General features: G+C 52.6%; 6 protein-coding genes across 6 annotated transcripts; 2 read left to right on the top strand and 4 right to left on the bottom strand.

The window, feature by feature from the left end:
- Positions 1 to 150: 150 nt before the first annotated feature.
- On the bottom strand, positions 151 to 2,377 carry PC9H_007777 (uncharacterized protein; the record flags this gene model as incomplete). The annotated part of the gene is made up of 10 exons (XM_036777305.1): positions 151 to 243; positions 299 to 654; positions 711 to 789; positions 844 to 1,262; positions 1,321 to 1,515; positions 1,574 to 1,766; positions 1,821 to 1,927; positions 1,982 to 2,142; positions 2,205 to 2,286; positions 2,344 to 2,377. The coding sequence occupies 10 exons, from the start codon at positions 2,375 to 2,377 to the stop codon at positions 151 to 153; spliced, it is 1,719 nt and encodes a 572-aa protein (XP_036630925.1).
- Positions 2,378 to 3,165: 788 nt separating this feature from the next.
- Positions 3,166 to 6,477, top strand: PC9H_007776 (uncharacterized protein; the record flags this gene model as incomplete). Its single annotated transcript, XM_036777304.1, has 4 exons — positions 3,166 to 3,618; positions 3,677 to 3,755; positions 3,807 to 4,163; positions 4,229 to 6,477. 4 exons carry the CDS (start codon positions 3,166 to 3,168, stop codon positions 6,475 to 6,477), a joined length of 3,138 nt encoding a protein of 1,045 aa, XP_036630924.1.
- Positions 6,478 to 6,851: 374 nt separating this feature from the next.
- On the top strand, positions 6,852 to 10,101 carry PC9H_007775 (uncharacterized protein; the record flags this gene model as incomplete). Its single annotated transcript, XM_036777303.1, has 10 exons — positions 6,852 to 7,100; positions 7,169 to 7,239; positions 7,292 to 7,433; positions 7,483 to 8,284; positions 8,334 to 8,454; positions 8,508 to 8,655; positions 8,711 to 9,009; positions 9,068 to 9,293; positions 9,350 to 9,897; positions 9,960 to 10,101. 10 exons carry the CDS (start codon positions 6,852 to 6,854, stop codon positions 10,099 to 10,101), a joined length of 2,748 nt encoding a protein of 915 aa, XP_036630923.1.
- Positions 10,102 to 10,310: 209 nt separating this feature from the next.
- PC9H_007774 (uncharacterized protein) lies at positions 10,311 to 11,682 on the bottom strand (the record flags this gene model as incomplete). The annotated part of the gene is made up of 3 exons (XM_036777302.1): positions 10,311 to 11,352; positions 11,401 to 11,487; positions 11,558 to 11,682. 3 exons carry the CDS (start codon positions 11,680 to 11,682, stop codon positions 10,311 to 10,313), a joined length of 1,254 nt encoding a protein of 417 aa, XP_036630922.1.
- A 1,616-nt stretch (positions 11,683 to 13,298) lies between these two features.
- On the bottom strand, positions 13,299 to 13,940 carry PC9H_007773 (uncharacterized protein; the record flags this gene model as incomplete). Its single annotated transcript, XM_036777301.1, has 2 exons — positions 13,299 to 13,589; positions 13,683 to 13,940. 2 exons carry the CDS (start codon positions 13,938 to 13,940, stop codon positions 13,299 to 13,301), a joined length of 549 nt encoding a protein of 182 aa, XP_036630921.1.
- A 760-nt stretch (positions 13,941 to 14,700) lies between these two features.
- Positions 14,701 to 15,458, bottom strand: PC9H_007772 (uncharacterized protein; the record flags this gene model as incomplete). Its single annotated transcript, XM_036777300.1, has 2 exons — positions 14,701 to 15,207; positions 15,279 to 15,458. 2 exons carry the CDS (start codon positions 15,456 to 15,458, stop codon positions 14,701 to 14,703), a joined length of 687 nt encoding a protein of 228 aa, XP_036630920.1.
- Positions 15,459 to 15,548: the final 90 nt, after the last annotated feature.

Here is a 15,548-nt window from a genome sequence, read left to right as displayed (position 1 = left end):
CTTCGTTCTAGAAGCAAAGTTTACGGACATCTTCTCTCAAGGATACGAAGAACCGCCCAATATATTCGGTCAAAGGTAGACACACGTTTATGTCCACGAAGTTGGTGGTACACGTGGACTTACAGCATGATCTATTCAATGCCTACATGCCTACACAATTCCCCAACTCCTCTTAATTAAGTCTGCTGCTCTTTCCGCGATAATATACACAGGACCTTGCGTATGGGCAGCAGGTATATGGGGCTATCGAGTGACATCTAGTCAGCGCATTTTCAGTCAGAAATACATTGAACTCAACGAAGACAGAAGCATCCACAACGCGTATCCCGCGGACTCCTTTCACCTTCAAATCGGGATCTGTGACGCCCCAGCGCGCGCCTCTGGGTGACATCGACGCCGACCCGACGGGGTGGAGGCCCATGAAGGTCTGGCCTTGGATGTATTTGTCAAGTTCGGAGTCGTTGTCGAAGTCCAATGACGCGAGAGGCCCGTATATGTCGAGGATGTAGTCCTTCCATGCTGGTAAGGCGACGAATTTGCGAGCGAGGCGGAAGAGTTCACGGAATGCGAAGCGGTCGAATTCGTGCATTAGCAAGGCGGGATCGATCAAGGGTTGATCCAGCGGGTTGGAAGTCTTCAGCGAGACGGAACCACCTAAACACTTATCGTGAATAATGCCTTAATTAGTGAGAATAAGGACTGCGCCCTACGCGACATGGGGGTGACAACGACAGTAGCCGCGCTGAAGAAGTTGCCAGTTGGCGGTAATGGGTCCAGCCAGGCTCCATTCTACACAACATCGTTCAGATTCATCTGTGCACAAATGGACAAAACAGTACTCACATTGAAAGACAGCTCAACATGGGGTGTATTTGGTCCAGCTGACGGATCGGACACGGTTTCGAACACGCTTGCATTTTTGGGCAACCGCATATATCCCAGGTGGGATGAGGCGGGACCCGTCAGCGGACCCGATTTGTTCACTTTCCACTCTTCTAGTATTTCGGCCATCAAAGTGGTGTTTCGCGTGAACCGTTCCCAGGTATTGTTGTCATTCACTAACCAGTGAATGATAGCTGCGGGTTGTTCCGTGAAATTCTGGCCGACGCTGGGGAGGTGGTGTGTTGGTTTGACGCCGAGTGCAGATAACGCGTTGCGATCGCCTATGCCTGAGTGAAGAAGGATGTGAGGGGTGCCTATGGAGCCAGCGGAAAGTATGATTTCTTTGGATACTGTAATAACGTGTCGATGACCCACTACGCCTGTCACAGAAGGTAAACGAGAAGTTCAATAAAAGCGGGGAGGGAGTGAAGAACAGACCCTCAACAACCTCCGTGAATTCAACGGCATTGAAATGAACACGAGAGCTGGCAGTTCTCTTAGCATGAAGCAAGCGGAGCACTCGATGGTTCAGCAGAACGTGAAGGTTGGGCCGCTGTATAAATTTGGGACCAAGGTACGACGTCGCGGAGCTGTCGCGGCGGCCATCTGCGGTTATCGAGGACTGCTTCCAACCTGGCAATTTGACCGTGATCAGCTACGAGTGATCGATGATTCAGTTATTGAGCGTTACCGAAGCCCAGAGGCTTTCCAGAGTTATAATCGATGTTGAAGGGGAATTGCTTATTTCCTTGGGTGGCATTGAACATCATATCATCAATGGAATGTGGGATGCGAGAGAGTGTAAGCTCAGTCATTCCGTGAAAGCCGTGGACTGAAGGATCGTAAAACATCGGGGAGGCAGCAGGACTAGACCATCGTTCGTGCTGGGGTCAGAAAGTAAGCAAAAAAGCCCGGAGGAAGAGAAGGAGTGAGCATACCTTCTTGATGTAATGCTGAAGTCGGTTCCACGACCATCCTTCGTCTCCAGTGATATTGGCGATCTTGTCATAGTCTTCAGCCGAGCCTCTGGTGACAGTCATTCCATCTATTCGTATAACATTGTCAAGGAACTTGAAGGCTTGATGACTCAAGTACTCACTTATAGAAGAGCACCCTCCTAAAACGTGACCCCTGGTATAGGGAATCGACCTCTCCGCAAGGGCAGCTTGCGGAGTCGTTGTATAGTTCCAGAGTAGCCCTGGGGAGGAGAATAAAGACACATAGAAAAACGGGACCTCGAGAGCTTGTATGCCTTCGTGACTGGTCATCGAGCATTAGACTGTGATATGAACGGGCGACACCCGTGTACAGGCATTACTCACGATCCACCGGATTCAATGACTAGTACTCGAATGTTAGGATCCTCTGTTAGTCGATTGGCGATTACATTGCCGGCCGTCCCACCTAGCGCATCGCGACACCGTGAGTAAGACAGCCAGGCACTATAGCGTGGCGACTCACCACCAACGACCACGAAGTCATAGTGCGGGGACATCTCCGACGCTGTTCTGAGCACCTTACCATGGGCGAAGCAGCTAACTACCACAAGTACAACGGCGTTCAAACCAAGCCAACGTAACATTGAGTTCTGGCGAGAGTTGACTGAAGTTGGGGGAAAGAATAGCTGGGGAAGTATGGGGGGATCTGAGTTTATCTACGAATGGGTTCGACGCCTGCGCTTTAATCAGCGCTGCGAGTGAATGAACCGAGGGGTTAATCTTGATTACGTTCATTTCCAGGTGTTCGTTGGACCGCAGGAAGAAAGGTTCTTTCCAAGAGCACTACCGCGTCGACAAGCTATACCCTTGCCATCATGGCGGATGTTGAGCCCGTCGAAGGGGGGTTGGGCAGAAGGTCGCTGAGGAGGGAAAACTTTGAGCCTCAGCAAAGCACATAAGCTCGGTGTATCAGCGTTCGGTGTGGACTGGTGAATCAGAAAGAGAAGATGGGCTGCACGATCACGTGTACAAAGGGGGGAAGATTGGTGGTTGGTCTGCCAGGCCAGTGCAGGCCAGCGTACAACTGAGCTTGTTATAGACTGGAAGATACGAAGTAAGTGAAACATGTTACCTTCGCTTCGAGGGCAACCCGCCGCTGCTTCAAGAGTTAGGGGGTCTTCCCACGCAGTAATCAAGGTCACATGTTTGTCTGTCATTGCGCGAACGGCGCGACCTGGCGAAGAACCAACTTTCCTTCGCGAACACGCTGCCATCAACGATTGAGGCGTTGGTGAAGGACTCGGCACAGGAAACGACACGAAACCCTCCCAGAAACGACCGCTGCATGTCGACAACACGGTCTCTACCCCTTCGTATCCTCTACACAATAAATAGCTCCCCCCAATACATCCTAGCTCGCTCGCTCTCCGCCTACCCAGTGCAGCCTGTGTCGGAATGTACTGCAGAAGACCAGGGGGACTCTCCCCAAATATACGGCACCGTCGCCTTCAAGCACTGTCTTGATACCATTTGTCGATCCAGTCCTGAGCTCCTTCAGGACAGGTCGAGAGATTACTCAGTGTATGTCCTCGATCCTCTGGAGTCGCTGTCTGCACCCACCCCGATTGGCGCCCACGCGTCGTCGTCGGAGCGACGGTCTCAGCAAAGCGGGGTGGCTGTGGGTCTGGGATTGATGTCATGGGCTCGAGTCTCAGAGGAGAGCAAGTCTTTGCAAATAGCAGGGACTTTGATAAACAACGGGAGGGCGGCCCTGGAGGTTGTGTTTGCTTTACGTGAGGTGCGTGAGCTTCCGTCTACGTCCGGGACAAATTACATCATGTTGAGTATCTGCGTAGACACCTGCTACTCACTTGAAAACGGTTTCTCCACCACCGATTGTAGCCGAGAAGGTAACCTCTCGACGCCGTCGACAAGGTATGTTGGTATACCAGAAGCGCGCAGATTGAAGAACTGACGTCCGCCAAGAACCTAGTAAAATCGATGAACAGCTACTTTCACCTCTATCCTTGGCCAAGGCGCGCGCGAAGAGAGTGCCACCGCCACCACCCCCGCCCAAGCGCGTAGTCCCCGAACAACCCCCAAGTGAGGCGGATCTACTTATGGCTTCAGGCGTTACATATACCGGCCCTCCAAGGAAGTGGGGCAGACCAAGGAGTGGCAGGCCTCGGTCGAAGGATCCGCCGCAATCTGTTGACATTGAAGATGATGAAGAGGAAGAAGACCCTCCCCCCGCATCTCCCAAAAATCAACGTCTGGCTGCGTGGTTGTCAAGCTGTAGTACTCACTCTCAACAACCTCCCTCGGAGGTTTCTGCTGGTTCCAGTGAGTTACTACGACGCTTTATAGTTATGGGTTACTAGACTGACTGTCGTCCATCATAACAAAAGCGGTCGATTCTCCGCAAACAACATCTATATCACTCCCACTGGATGCGCTGCCTCCATCTACAAATCCGCTCTCAGAAGCTCAGACTGCCGTCTTACTTGATGCTCTCATGGCGATCGATTCGACTACGCCAGGCAACTCTGTATCTGCAACAAATCCTGCATTGGTGTCGGCACTCAGGCAACTGGTATCTGCAGCTTCTGCCGACCGACTGAATCACAATACTTCTCGTACTACGCATTCTCGAGTTCGAGCTCACCCTGCGTCGATTTCTGGCTCAGAATCGAACTCGCCGTCGAAATCCCAAGACGATGAGGTTGTTATATTGGACAAGGAGAATGTCAACCCTACGGCTTTCAGACGGAGGGCCGAGCGCGAACGGGCTGAGGCGAAGCGTATGCTGCTGACTTCTGGGATGGCCTCTAGTTCGCGGCAGGTGGGGGGTCCAGAGGCCGCGACAACATCGATCCTTGGTGCTCCTCGAGACCTGAACAAAGTTCGGACAGTTAGCAATAGGTCTTCGTCGTACACACACGTCCCTGCTGCCAACCCAGCACAAGAGGAGAAGGTCACAAGGAAACGACGACTAAGCGATCTCATGGATGAACGCGATTCAGTCAGGAAACGAGTGGGCCAACGCGACGCCCATAGATATTACCGAACCATTGAACCCCTCTGTTCGCGAGCGGAAGCGAAGCAATATTACCGGCAACCTGAGCAGTCTGCCGCACATATCATGTCAGACCCTCCGACATTCGACCGCTCCGAGTCGCCGTCGAGTATTGCTGGACCTTCTACGAGTCCGCCTCCCCAACGACAGCGCTCGCTGCATGTTTGGCACGAAAGTTCTACTATTCGGTCTTCGTCTGTTTCTGTCGTCATATCGCCCAAACGAGGAAGGATATTGTCCACTTCTGCTTCCTCGCCAGTAGCTCCCTCGACGTCGAAAACATCGAAACGGCCGCGACAGAAGTACGTAGTACCGGAGTGGGCACGGACAACGACTGCGACACAACCTCGACTATCTGAAGAGGCGCAGAAGGCCCTCGAAGACGCTGCTGCCCAACAGAATGAAGAGATCATGAACCGTAAGCGTGCTAAGGCCCGTAAGCAGACGTTTCGCGGAAGAGACAATGGCAGTCAGAAACCAGGGCTACTACGCGCTGACACGGGCGATGGAACCCAGGTTTCTCAACAGTCAAGTCAAACTCCTTCAGCTATTTATTCCGACCCGCTCACCTCGAACAACATCCATCCTGTGTTCGCTTCGTCAGACCCCATCATCGACAGTTGTCCCCCCACCCGACCTGTATCCCCTTCACCATATACCTCCCAACCTGAACCTGAAATACCCAGCACACCACCTCGACGACACGATATACTTCACGACAGTTCCTTATTTACGCCGACGCCGAAAGGAAGGGACAATGGCAACCCTCTATTTTCGCCTTTTGGTGCCATGGGGTCCCCGGTTCCGCAGAGTAGCATCTGGGGGAAGATGGTTGGGCCTCATGGACTTCAGATACCCGATCATGAATCAGACGATGAGGAGGATCTGCCTGTACATGCGCCGAGCGAAACAGTATCCAAAGAAACAATGATTCCCAACGCTGAATCTCCTCCTGATTCGCTTCCTATAGCAAGCAGCGATACAGAAGATGACGAGTCCATGAATTGTGATCCAGCTGGCGAGACAGTCCCAGTGAAAGAACATTGGACGGATTTGCCTCCTTCGTCGCCTCCGCCTCCATCAAGTCCTTTTGAAGATGCAAGCACTTTGCCCTCAGAATCAACTGATACGCAAGATCTTACGATGACGCCCACGCTCTCCAATCTGGCCATGTACTTTGATGTAAATGAGTTCGATGCCTACTACGCGTCCGTCAACAACCCTTCATCGCGGCATGGCGGCGCAGAACCACTCTCGGACGCTGCGCTGTTCAATCAGTTCACTCATTTGGCTTCTGACGACTCGCAAGCGCAGGCGCAAGATGGTTTATCGCTGGAACTGCCGGCCGATTTTTCCATGCCGGATAATATAAACGACCTCGACTTTACAGAATTGTGGCAAACGATGGTGCCGCTTCTTGAAGCTGGCGCTTCAGCTGACACGAGGCAGGACTCTGCGGGACTTGGGCTGGATATCTCTTCACAAGATGATCGATCACAGGAGCCGCAGGCGACTGCTGACATCGACCATGAAAAGCTCGCGCAGGAGGTTCATGCGCTTTTCAGCGGTTGTTTGATGTAGGAGGTTTGATGTAGGACACAGTACTAAAAGTAATGGACTCTTTGTCTCGCAACACTGTACATCTATCAAATGCAATATTTATGTAGGACAAAACACCCTGTATGTGCATTGTACCGCCACTGCGCGCGACGACGGTGTTGCTGTGGCGCTTGTTTGCCAGGAACTCTATAGCGACCGACGATACGGTATCTCCATGGCTTGAGGCCGACCCTGAACCAGCGTTCCCCGTCGCGTCCACGGTTAACACTCTTGCAGAGGACGTTTTTGAATCGTATCGTCTCTTTCCAGCTTGATTTGGACGGCACCAGTGCCATCTATACCCGGGAATCAATTTTTTCCACTCAGTCTCACATCTGTCGCCAGGGATCTTCGTAATGACACTCTCGACGCAATCTGCATCGAATACCCCCGTATCTGCACTATCATCTCCCCCAGAACTAAAACCAGAGCAGCTCGATCCTCATCAGCAGTCAAAAGCCGCAGATGGCGCAGAAAGCCCTTCAAAGACCACGCCTAGGACCCCTCGAACGCCGAAAAGCAGTCAGCAGCCGGCAAATGCAAACGGAGGAGACGATTCTGCGACCTGGGGCTCGAATTTCTGGGTGACTCTGGTGGACCCGCAGGTGCGAGATCCTGAACATGCCTTTGCAGCAGTTTGCCTTTTTTTGTCTGACGATTTGATGTCCACCAGACGCACACCTCTTTCTACGCATGTCCTGCGACAGGCCAAGTCAGCTGGGACCCGCCCGTTGGAAATTTCGTGTATGTCTATGGTTTAATTTGATATAGACTAGGTGCCAACTTCTTTTGGCAGACTTCCCCCGAGTACTGACGGCGAGTGGTGGGAGTTGAGCGACGATTCGCGCGGCGGAATACCGTACTACTATCAGACAAAGACAGGCGAAACAGTTTGGGAGAGACCGCCTGGTTTCGTTATTCCTTTGGGCATAGTCCAGGTGCGTATACAGTCATTCCGACATCAAATGGTGCTGATGAAACATACAGGATACAGCTTTGGGTCGGCGGCTGTCTTTTCATAGATTATCCAAAGTGATAGAAGACGAACCACCAGAGATCAAGGCACCCAAGCCGCAGTACAGGCGATCCAAGTCGTACGCGAATGGTCAAGATGGTGCGCATGAGCAGCTGCAGTTACGGAGGCCGAACTCGACCGCTCCGGCGTCTTCACCCAGCCCCACTTCAAGTCAAAGGCAGCACAGCCAGGCCGTTAGGAGGTCTGTGTCCAGTGATCAATACTCAGTCAGTGGCGCGAACCGGTTGCTCCATCCACATTCCCTGGCGCCGCAGCTTCCTACTATACCTGGATCTCCATACATGACCGAAGCTTCGTCTCCCCCTTCTCCTTCATCTCAGCGATCGATGACCCCTTCCCTCGCGAACGGTAAGCACGAGAATGACAGCCCAAATGGGAAGTCCAATGGGAAAACCTCACGGAACGGAAGCGTTGATTCGGCTACGCGGTCGCGCTCAAAGTCCTCGTCTTATGTTCCCCATAGATCTCCCCCTGCACAAAGCTTGAATGCGGCGGCTGAACTGTTAGTTGGACCTAATTCCGACAATGGACATAGTCCGGGATCCGCTCCTCGGCAATCAACTACGACCATGAGTACGAGGAAGTCGTCGGCTAATGAAGAGATAGGATTAGTTCTTCCACGGTCCACCACCCCCACTAAAGACAAACACAATGCTCCGCCGCCTTCGCCACGCAGACCTATACCAGCTGTTCCCGGGCCCTGGAAGTCCTCAGTTGCTGGAAGGGGTATCAGCAATCCCATACCCAACAACGGTACGTTCAATTGCCAATATGTTGATGTCGTCTATTCAATTTGTAACAGAGGCTACGTTCAACATGAGTCCCGTCAAGAATCGCGCTGCAGGGAAACCCATACCTGTTGAGCCAACGATGCGCACCGAACTATCACTTCAACGAACGAATACCGCGACACTTCGATCTGGGCGAGTTACGCGTCTCCGTATTTGTCAACACAATGTAACATTCGATTTTGTAGGACGTACCCAATCCTGCCGCATGATTTGGCTTCGGCGATTCAACAGTTCTCGGAGTCGGACTACGCAAAGCAGTATTTTTCGACACACCGTACTGGTTTCATATTTCGTCGCAAAGTCCCCGTTGCACAGATGATGACCTGGCAGAAGGTTCGCATCGTTTGGTCCAATTTTCGATCTTGCTCATCTTCGTCCCATCCTATAGCCCCCGTTAACTTCACCGTTGCTGACAATCCGAAGATCTCTGCACAAGGATGCTGTCAAGGTTTTCAAGGTCATACAACATATAATGGGTGATCGAGAACGCGAGCGAAGCGTCAGCATTCGCGTGGCGGACACTCACGTCTCCACCGTCGCCTCAATAAATGGTTCGTCGACGTCAGTGCATAATGTGAGCATTCTCGAGGAAGAACGGTGGCTGCTGGGTGAGGGTCTCACACACGGCGAGCTTCGCGATGAGATATACTGCCAGCTTATGAAGCAGCTTATCGGCAACCACAATACGTATGTTTTTATTTCCGTCCTTGTGTCCGAGCCCCCTTTGAGGCGTATGGATCTGTAGTGAAAGCGTGTTCAAAGGATGGCAGTTGCTATGCGTGCTGCTGATAACGTTCCCACCATCAAAGAACTTCGAGACGTATCTGCGATCCTTTATCCAGCAAAGAACGTCGCACTCAGAGGGCCGCGTGGACGTGATGGCGAAGTACTGCCTGAGGCGACTCACGTATATAGCCAAGAAAGGACCAAGAGGCAAGCCACCCACGGTCGCAGAGATCGAGATTGCTTCGGTGCGTATTCGAAATGGCACATCCCAAACTTAATCCTCAATCTCATGCCCATGCAGGACGCCGCTTTCAATCCATCCACGTTTGGCGAATCACTTGACGCCATTATTCGCCTGCAGGAAAGGAACTACCCGCACCAGAAAGTGCCCATCATCCTCCCCTTCCTTGCGGACGGGATCCTCGCCCTCGGGGGCCCGAAGTCGGAGGGCATCTTCCGCGTCCCGGGCGACGGCGACTCCGTGTCTGAGCTCAAGCTGCGTATTGACCAGGGGTACTATACACTGGACGGCGTCGATGATCCCCATGTCCTCGCCTCCCTCATGAAACTGTGGTTGCGGGAGCTCTGCGATCCGCTGGTGCCTGAGGAGATGTACAATGAATGCATAACAAGTTCGAATGACCCCGAGGCGTGCGTCCGCATCGTCGAGCGGCTGCCCACGATAAATCGGCGGGTCGTGCTCTTCGTCATCAGCTTCTTGCAGCTGTTTCTGGACGACAGGATCCAAACTGTCACGAAGATGACACCGGCGAACTTGGCGCTGGTGATGGCCCCAAATCTGCTGCGGTGCAATTCGGAGTCGATGGCGATCGTTTTCACGAATGCTCAGTGCGTACCCGTCCCACATTTGTTTCTGATGGTTGACACAATCAACTCACGATGACCTGCAGGTTCGAACAGATCTTCGTATATCATCTACTGCTTCATCTGAAAAGCGACGAAATCGACACTGACTACGTTCCTGTCCATGGATTGGGAGCAGTGCCCACCACCCCTGCTCCCCGAGTATCAAAATCACGCTCCCGGCGATAATACATACAACATACATACATACATATACCATAGCATCTCTTCTACACGATGGACCCCCATATATATACCCATCTTTGGATATCACTCACTCACTTGTCGTATACTTATTTTTGCTTTGTGCATTTTACCATCACCACCACGGTCCACTATCATTACGGTCTCATGTATACAATAAGCACTAATACCTAGGTAATCATTGACTATTCTACTCATGAAAAGCGGGACGAGAAGCTCTTGGATCTGTCGCGCGGTTCGTCATGTCGACTTGAGCCGCTCCATGAGTCAAAGTCCCAACCTCGGTCGTCGTCGTCACCGATAGTCTTCCACTCGTCCAAGCGCAGCCTACCGTCAGGAGACTCTGGTGTTCCTGCCTTGACCAGCCCATCGATCTTCGTCATGAGATTCCACATCTCCTTCCCAAAGACATCGTTAACCTCCCGCCACCCAGCTTGCTGTCCGCCAATCTCGCGGCGAACAGTATCCACCAACTTCCTTGTGCGGCTATCGAGCTCTACGCCGTTCACGAGCATCTCTTCCAGCGCATCATGCACGCCTTTCAGATCCTGGAACGAACTCCACCTCGTCTCGATGAGTTCATTGTACGCCTGTGTCGAGCATCCGAACACATAGGAAGCGATCGACAGATTCTTCGCGTAGTTGAATATCGCGAGCGCGAGGTTCGGGTCGCCGTATTTGTCCCGGAACTCTTTTATGAGGAGCGCGAGAAGGTGGGGGTAGGTCGGGGGCTGCATAGGGAGATCGGGCGACTCGCGCCACGCTGCTTCGTATTTTTGCGACTCGCCGAACACCTCCGTCATCCCCCACTCCAGCAGCTGCTGGTCGTTATCACACAGGTTGATCGCCTCTTTCTTCCGGTCTAGCAGCTCGTCGAACTCCGACGTCCACTTCAAGCGTTTCGAGTGCCGGCGTAGCTTCCCAAACAGGTCCCCCACCGAAGCAGCGTCGCGCCCGATGCCAGGGCCCTCATTAGGGCCTTTAGAGGAGAGTTTTTGCTCGGAGACAGCGTTGAAGATCATGTTGAACATGTCATCGAAGGCGTTGATTTCGCGGGCTGTCATGGTCTGCCGCCGTGCGTGACGGCTGTGTTCGGACTTGTTCGCCGTAGAGCGTAGGTTGCGGACGGCCGATGGGAGGAGGGGAGGCATCTCATTGATGTCTTTGAAAACATGGTCCCAGACGTTTTTCGACTCGAAGATAGACCTTGAGTCAGGACTTTGGCCTTCTGAGTTTCTAGATGCAAATGAGAATCGATTGTTATAGGAGCCACTGCACACATACTGTTGGCCTGACCCGCCCGTTGCAGGCGTCGAAGGTGACGGCGTACCAGTGCTCGAGTAACATCGCAGTCTTGCACAATTCCGGGGTCTATGAAACCATATTTGATGTTCTGCAAAGGTTTCAGCCCATTTCTACTTGCTTTTCAGGAGATATTTACCTTGTATGCGAGTTCGTGTACCAATCTGCCTGTGCAATGACCGAAGCATTTGAGAGCGAACTAGAGTGAGCCGCAAGAATGAGTGTGACGATATGCGTGACCGACCACGGGCGCCTAAATTGCATGACCGTACTTGTTTTCCCGGTTTCATCAGCGTATTAGTTACTTCATATAATAATCCATTATTGGCCGCCGTCTAGTACATCTATCAACGCATCGTAGTATGGCTTCTTTTGTTACAAGTATCGGAAATGCAAGGGGTATCAGACTTAGCCCGAATGCAAAATGGTAGAGTTGTTTAATATCGTTAGTGGTAGTGATAAGAGGGCTGGGCCTTTCGACATCAAGAGGCATTGATGGACTAGACATGCGGGCCAAGGAGAGTGCTCGACAATCCCATGAAGCGGTTCTCGTCGACGAAGAAATCAATCCGTCTGAATCCCTTCCGCATCTCCGCCTGCTTCGCGTTTGCGTCGGGTGTTCGCGCGCAGCGATGGCTATACGCGTCGGTGACCCGTTGTCGTGCTGCTGCTGATGGGAGCGCTGCGTATTCCGTCTTGCTATCAGTGAGGCGTAGTGCACGATATATTTCGTTGATAACATCCGACACTGTCACGAAATGCCCTGCAGCCGGCTTTATCTCTATTTTCCATGGCAAATGCTGGGAGATGAGGCTGATTGATGGAAGAGGGGGGATGGTGGCAGCTTCGCTCAAGACTGTTGGTGATAGTGATGGGTGGCATGAGTTGAGGTGTGGGGTGGTAGTACATTCGAGTGCCGAGTGAATCTTCACCGTTATCTTGGGCAGTGGCTCAGTTAAGTGTAGTGAATCTAGCTTCGGTGATCCGCTATGACTAGATTGAACATGGTGAGGAGAGGAAGGAGAAGGGTCATTAGTGACCTCAGGTAGAGGATGTGGGACATTGGCCAAAACCCAATGAAACTTAGTTCTGAGTGGCTCTGCGTGCTCCCCGCCGTTGTTCGAGCTGGTGACCTCCAAGCCCGTGTGGTCCGATGCACTGGCTGATATACCCATAGGATTATCTCTATTTTGGCTTACACTTTGAAAAGAGAGCTCCGGCTCGCTCCTGTGCAATGGGTTATTGCATTCAAGGTAGGAGCTACTGCGAATCAGCACGAAAACACAAGGGAATAGAGCTGCGATAGCTACCATCGGATCCAGCCGTCAACAGTTACCTTCCCTTTGTTGTGATGACCACATTGCGGACAGGTGCGCAACGCCGCCGAAAGTAGTTGCACAACAATACCGATGTCGAAGCGCATCTCCGATTTGATAATACCAGTAAAGCTTGTTTGATCAATGATGAGATTGTCCTCGACGTGAACGATTGCCCAGCTTCCTTGGCGGATGTACTCGACCTCCGTGCCGTTCCTACAGTGTTGGTGTATGACCATGGCAAAGCCCTACAAAGAAAGACATGGGGGTGGCTCAGCGGAGAGTACTGAGGGGATCCTACCGTCCATGTTTCACAGAATCTCAGGGGGATACTGTACCAGTCCTGTCCAGCTGGCTCCCGAACCCGCACGAGCCACGAAGGCGAGTCGACCCATGAATCGGATACAAAGCCGAGAGGTCCGACGGCGCTCGAAATGGCGGTGGTAAGAGAATATGGGAATTGAGAGGATTGGGATGATGGAGATCGGCTGAAAGGGGGAGGCCTGCGATGAGCTCTCCCCACTCTCCGTTGTGAATGTCGAGTGCTTCAAGTAGATGTGACCTTCAAAAAATCAGCACGGTAACAGGTCTAATTGTGATATCACCCACGCAAAGAGGAGGTGTAGAAATTGCATCATTTCGAATCGACAGCGACGGAAGTGGTCGTGGAGACGTTGAGACAACGAGGGCCAGTTGCAGGGGGGCCAGCGTCTTACCCACGCGTGATATATGTCGGGAAGGCTTCAGTATCTGTAGGAGACAGTGCGAAGTGTTAGCGATCTTGACCTCGGACTTCTCGGAAACTGGGAGTGGATGTTGAAGGGGCTTGAATGTGTCAAGGCACATCTCCAAGACCTTCGAACAGATTGTATACTTGAAGGCGTACCGTGAGATGCAGGCAAAGACAGAGTGGGATACGAGGGTCGAGGCCACCTCAATCTGACGAACTGTTCGCGCCACGCATCGAACAAGCAGAACTACTTCATCAGCTTGGCCGCAGAGATCTGCAACGGTGTTGTTACGCGGGAACAGCTGTGATATCGGCAGAATATACTGGCGGATACGAGAGAGGGAGTCGATGATGGTCTGGTATGGTTCTAACTCTCTACCACGGCGCAGGCGGCGAGTCAGACCTGTATCCGAGGCAGCAGGTCCGTTATGATACTTCTCTGAGGCAGCATCCTCTTCGACGGCCTTCCCTGACATGCTGTAGCATGCGAACAGTGATAAACGGTATGTAATGCTCTGGTGGCCGTTCACCTGATAAAACGCGCCGGAACCATGATTGGTGTTACGTACTTCCCCTGGAGGATCTGGCAGCTTGGGCAAGCCTTGCTGGTGGGTGTAGTTGCAGGGCATCTGGCGAGCGGAGGGAAAGAGTCAGAAGGAAGAGAGAGTGTTGCACAGCAGTGATATGCGCTGCAATAACTTGGGAGGTAACACGCTCGGCCCATACTCTCACCACCACTCGTCAATCAATGCAATCTTTTTTATCAAAGACTTCTTCCAAAAGCGCCGGGCACGCTTCATGAATGATACCGATGGTAGAAGTGATGTTATAACTCGAGGAATTGACGAAGATGCCTGGCGGGGTTCAGTGCCTCATCGTTCCTCGAACGTGGGACAGTGTTATTCGGCCGTCCCAAATCACCAGGAGAGTAAAAGGTCAAATTCGGGCCATGGAGCTGCATATCAACTTGAGTTCCCCGTCGACGCCATACTAATCCTGTTCGCAGTCTTGCACAATTCCGAAATCCAGGGGAAATATCGGACGGTCTGCAGAAGTATTAGCCCATTTCTACTTGCTTTCGGGAGAAATTTATCTTGCATGTTAGTTCGTGCATTTGCCTTTACAGTGACGAGAGAACGAGAGAAAGACAATACATAGAGTGTATTTCACATCGCCCGGTGGCGCTGGACACCCCGCTTGTGACGCCTGGGTAATGAACATTGGGCGCCTAACTACTTAATAGATCCCCGGTACTACTTTGAATGGAACCCTACGCGCGAACTCCTCCCACTCCTTCCCAAATCTTTGCTTCAGCGCCGCGTCCTCCATATTGGCACGCCGCGGCACCCCCACAAAAATCACCACACTCTCCGCGCACCAAATCCCCCCAACAATCTTCCCCGCCAACGCCAACAACCCGTGCTCTCTAAACCAGTGCCCAGAAGAGAAAAGCACTAGGATGGTCCCGAGGTACGAGCCAGCGAGGCCGGCGTAGCTCGGGTGGCGTGCGTACGCGTAGGGCCCGCTGGTGATGAGCTGGTGGTCGGCCTTGACCGTAGCCTGGAAGTCGAAGAAGCGGCCGAGCGTGGCGAAGCACCACAGGCGCAGGAGGGCAGAGAGCAGGCAAATGAGTGTGCCGAGAATCATTGCAGCGTCGTGCCTGCTGCTGCTGCCGCCGCCGCCGCCGGAGTGTCGGGAGACTGAGGCTGCGATGTGCAGGGATGATAGAGCGCATAGTAGGACCTGCCACAATGATTCGTGGTTAGTTGGTTAGCTGGCTTTCTTGCGAACGGGACAGATATGTAGCCACAGACCTTGTGGAGGAACACGCGGAGCACGATGGTCCGCTCGAAGAACGTCTTCTGCAGCATCTGCTCCTGGGGCACCGGCGCATTCGGCGGCGTCAGCGAGACGCAGAATGCGACTGCTGTGGTGAGCACGAGCAGATTATCCACGGTCAGTATCCCCGAGTCCATGCCAGCACTGATTTGCATAGTATCTTATCCTTCTGGTTCCTACTCGCGGTCAGCACGCACAGTTTGAGGCGAAACGGAGTATCCACACTACACACCTTGGGCTAGCGG

Source organism: Pleurotus ostreatus (assembly GCF_014466165.1).
Source record: "Pleurotus ostreatus strain PC9 chromosome Unknown scaffold_5, whole genome shotgun sequence".
Lineage (NCBI taxonomy): Eukaryota > Fungi > Basidiomycota > Agaricomycetes > Agaricales > Pleurotaceae > Pleurotus > Pleurotus ostreatus.
Note: the sequence above shows the minus strand (reverse complement) of the source record. Positions and strands in the feature narration are given on the sequence as shown.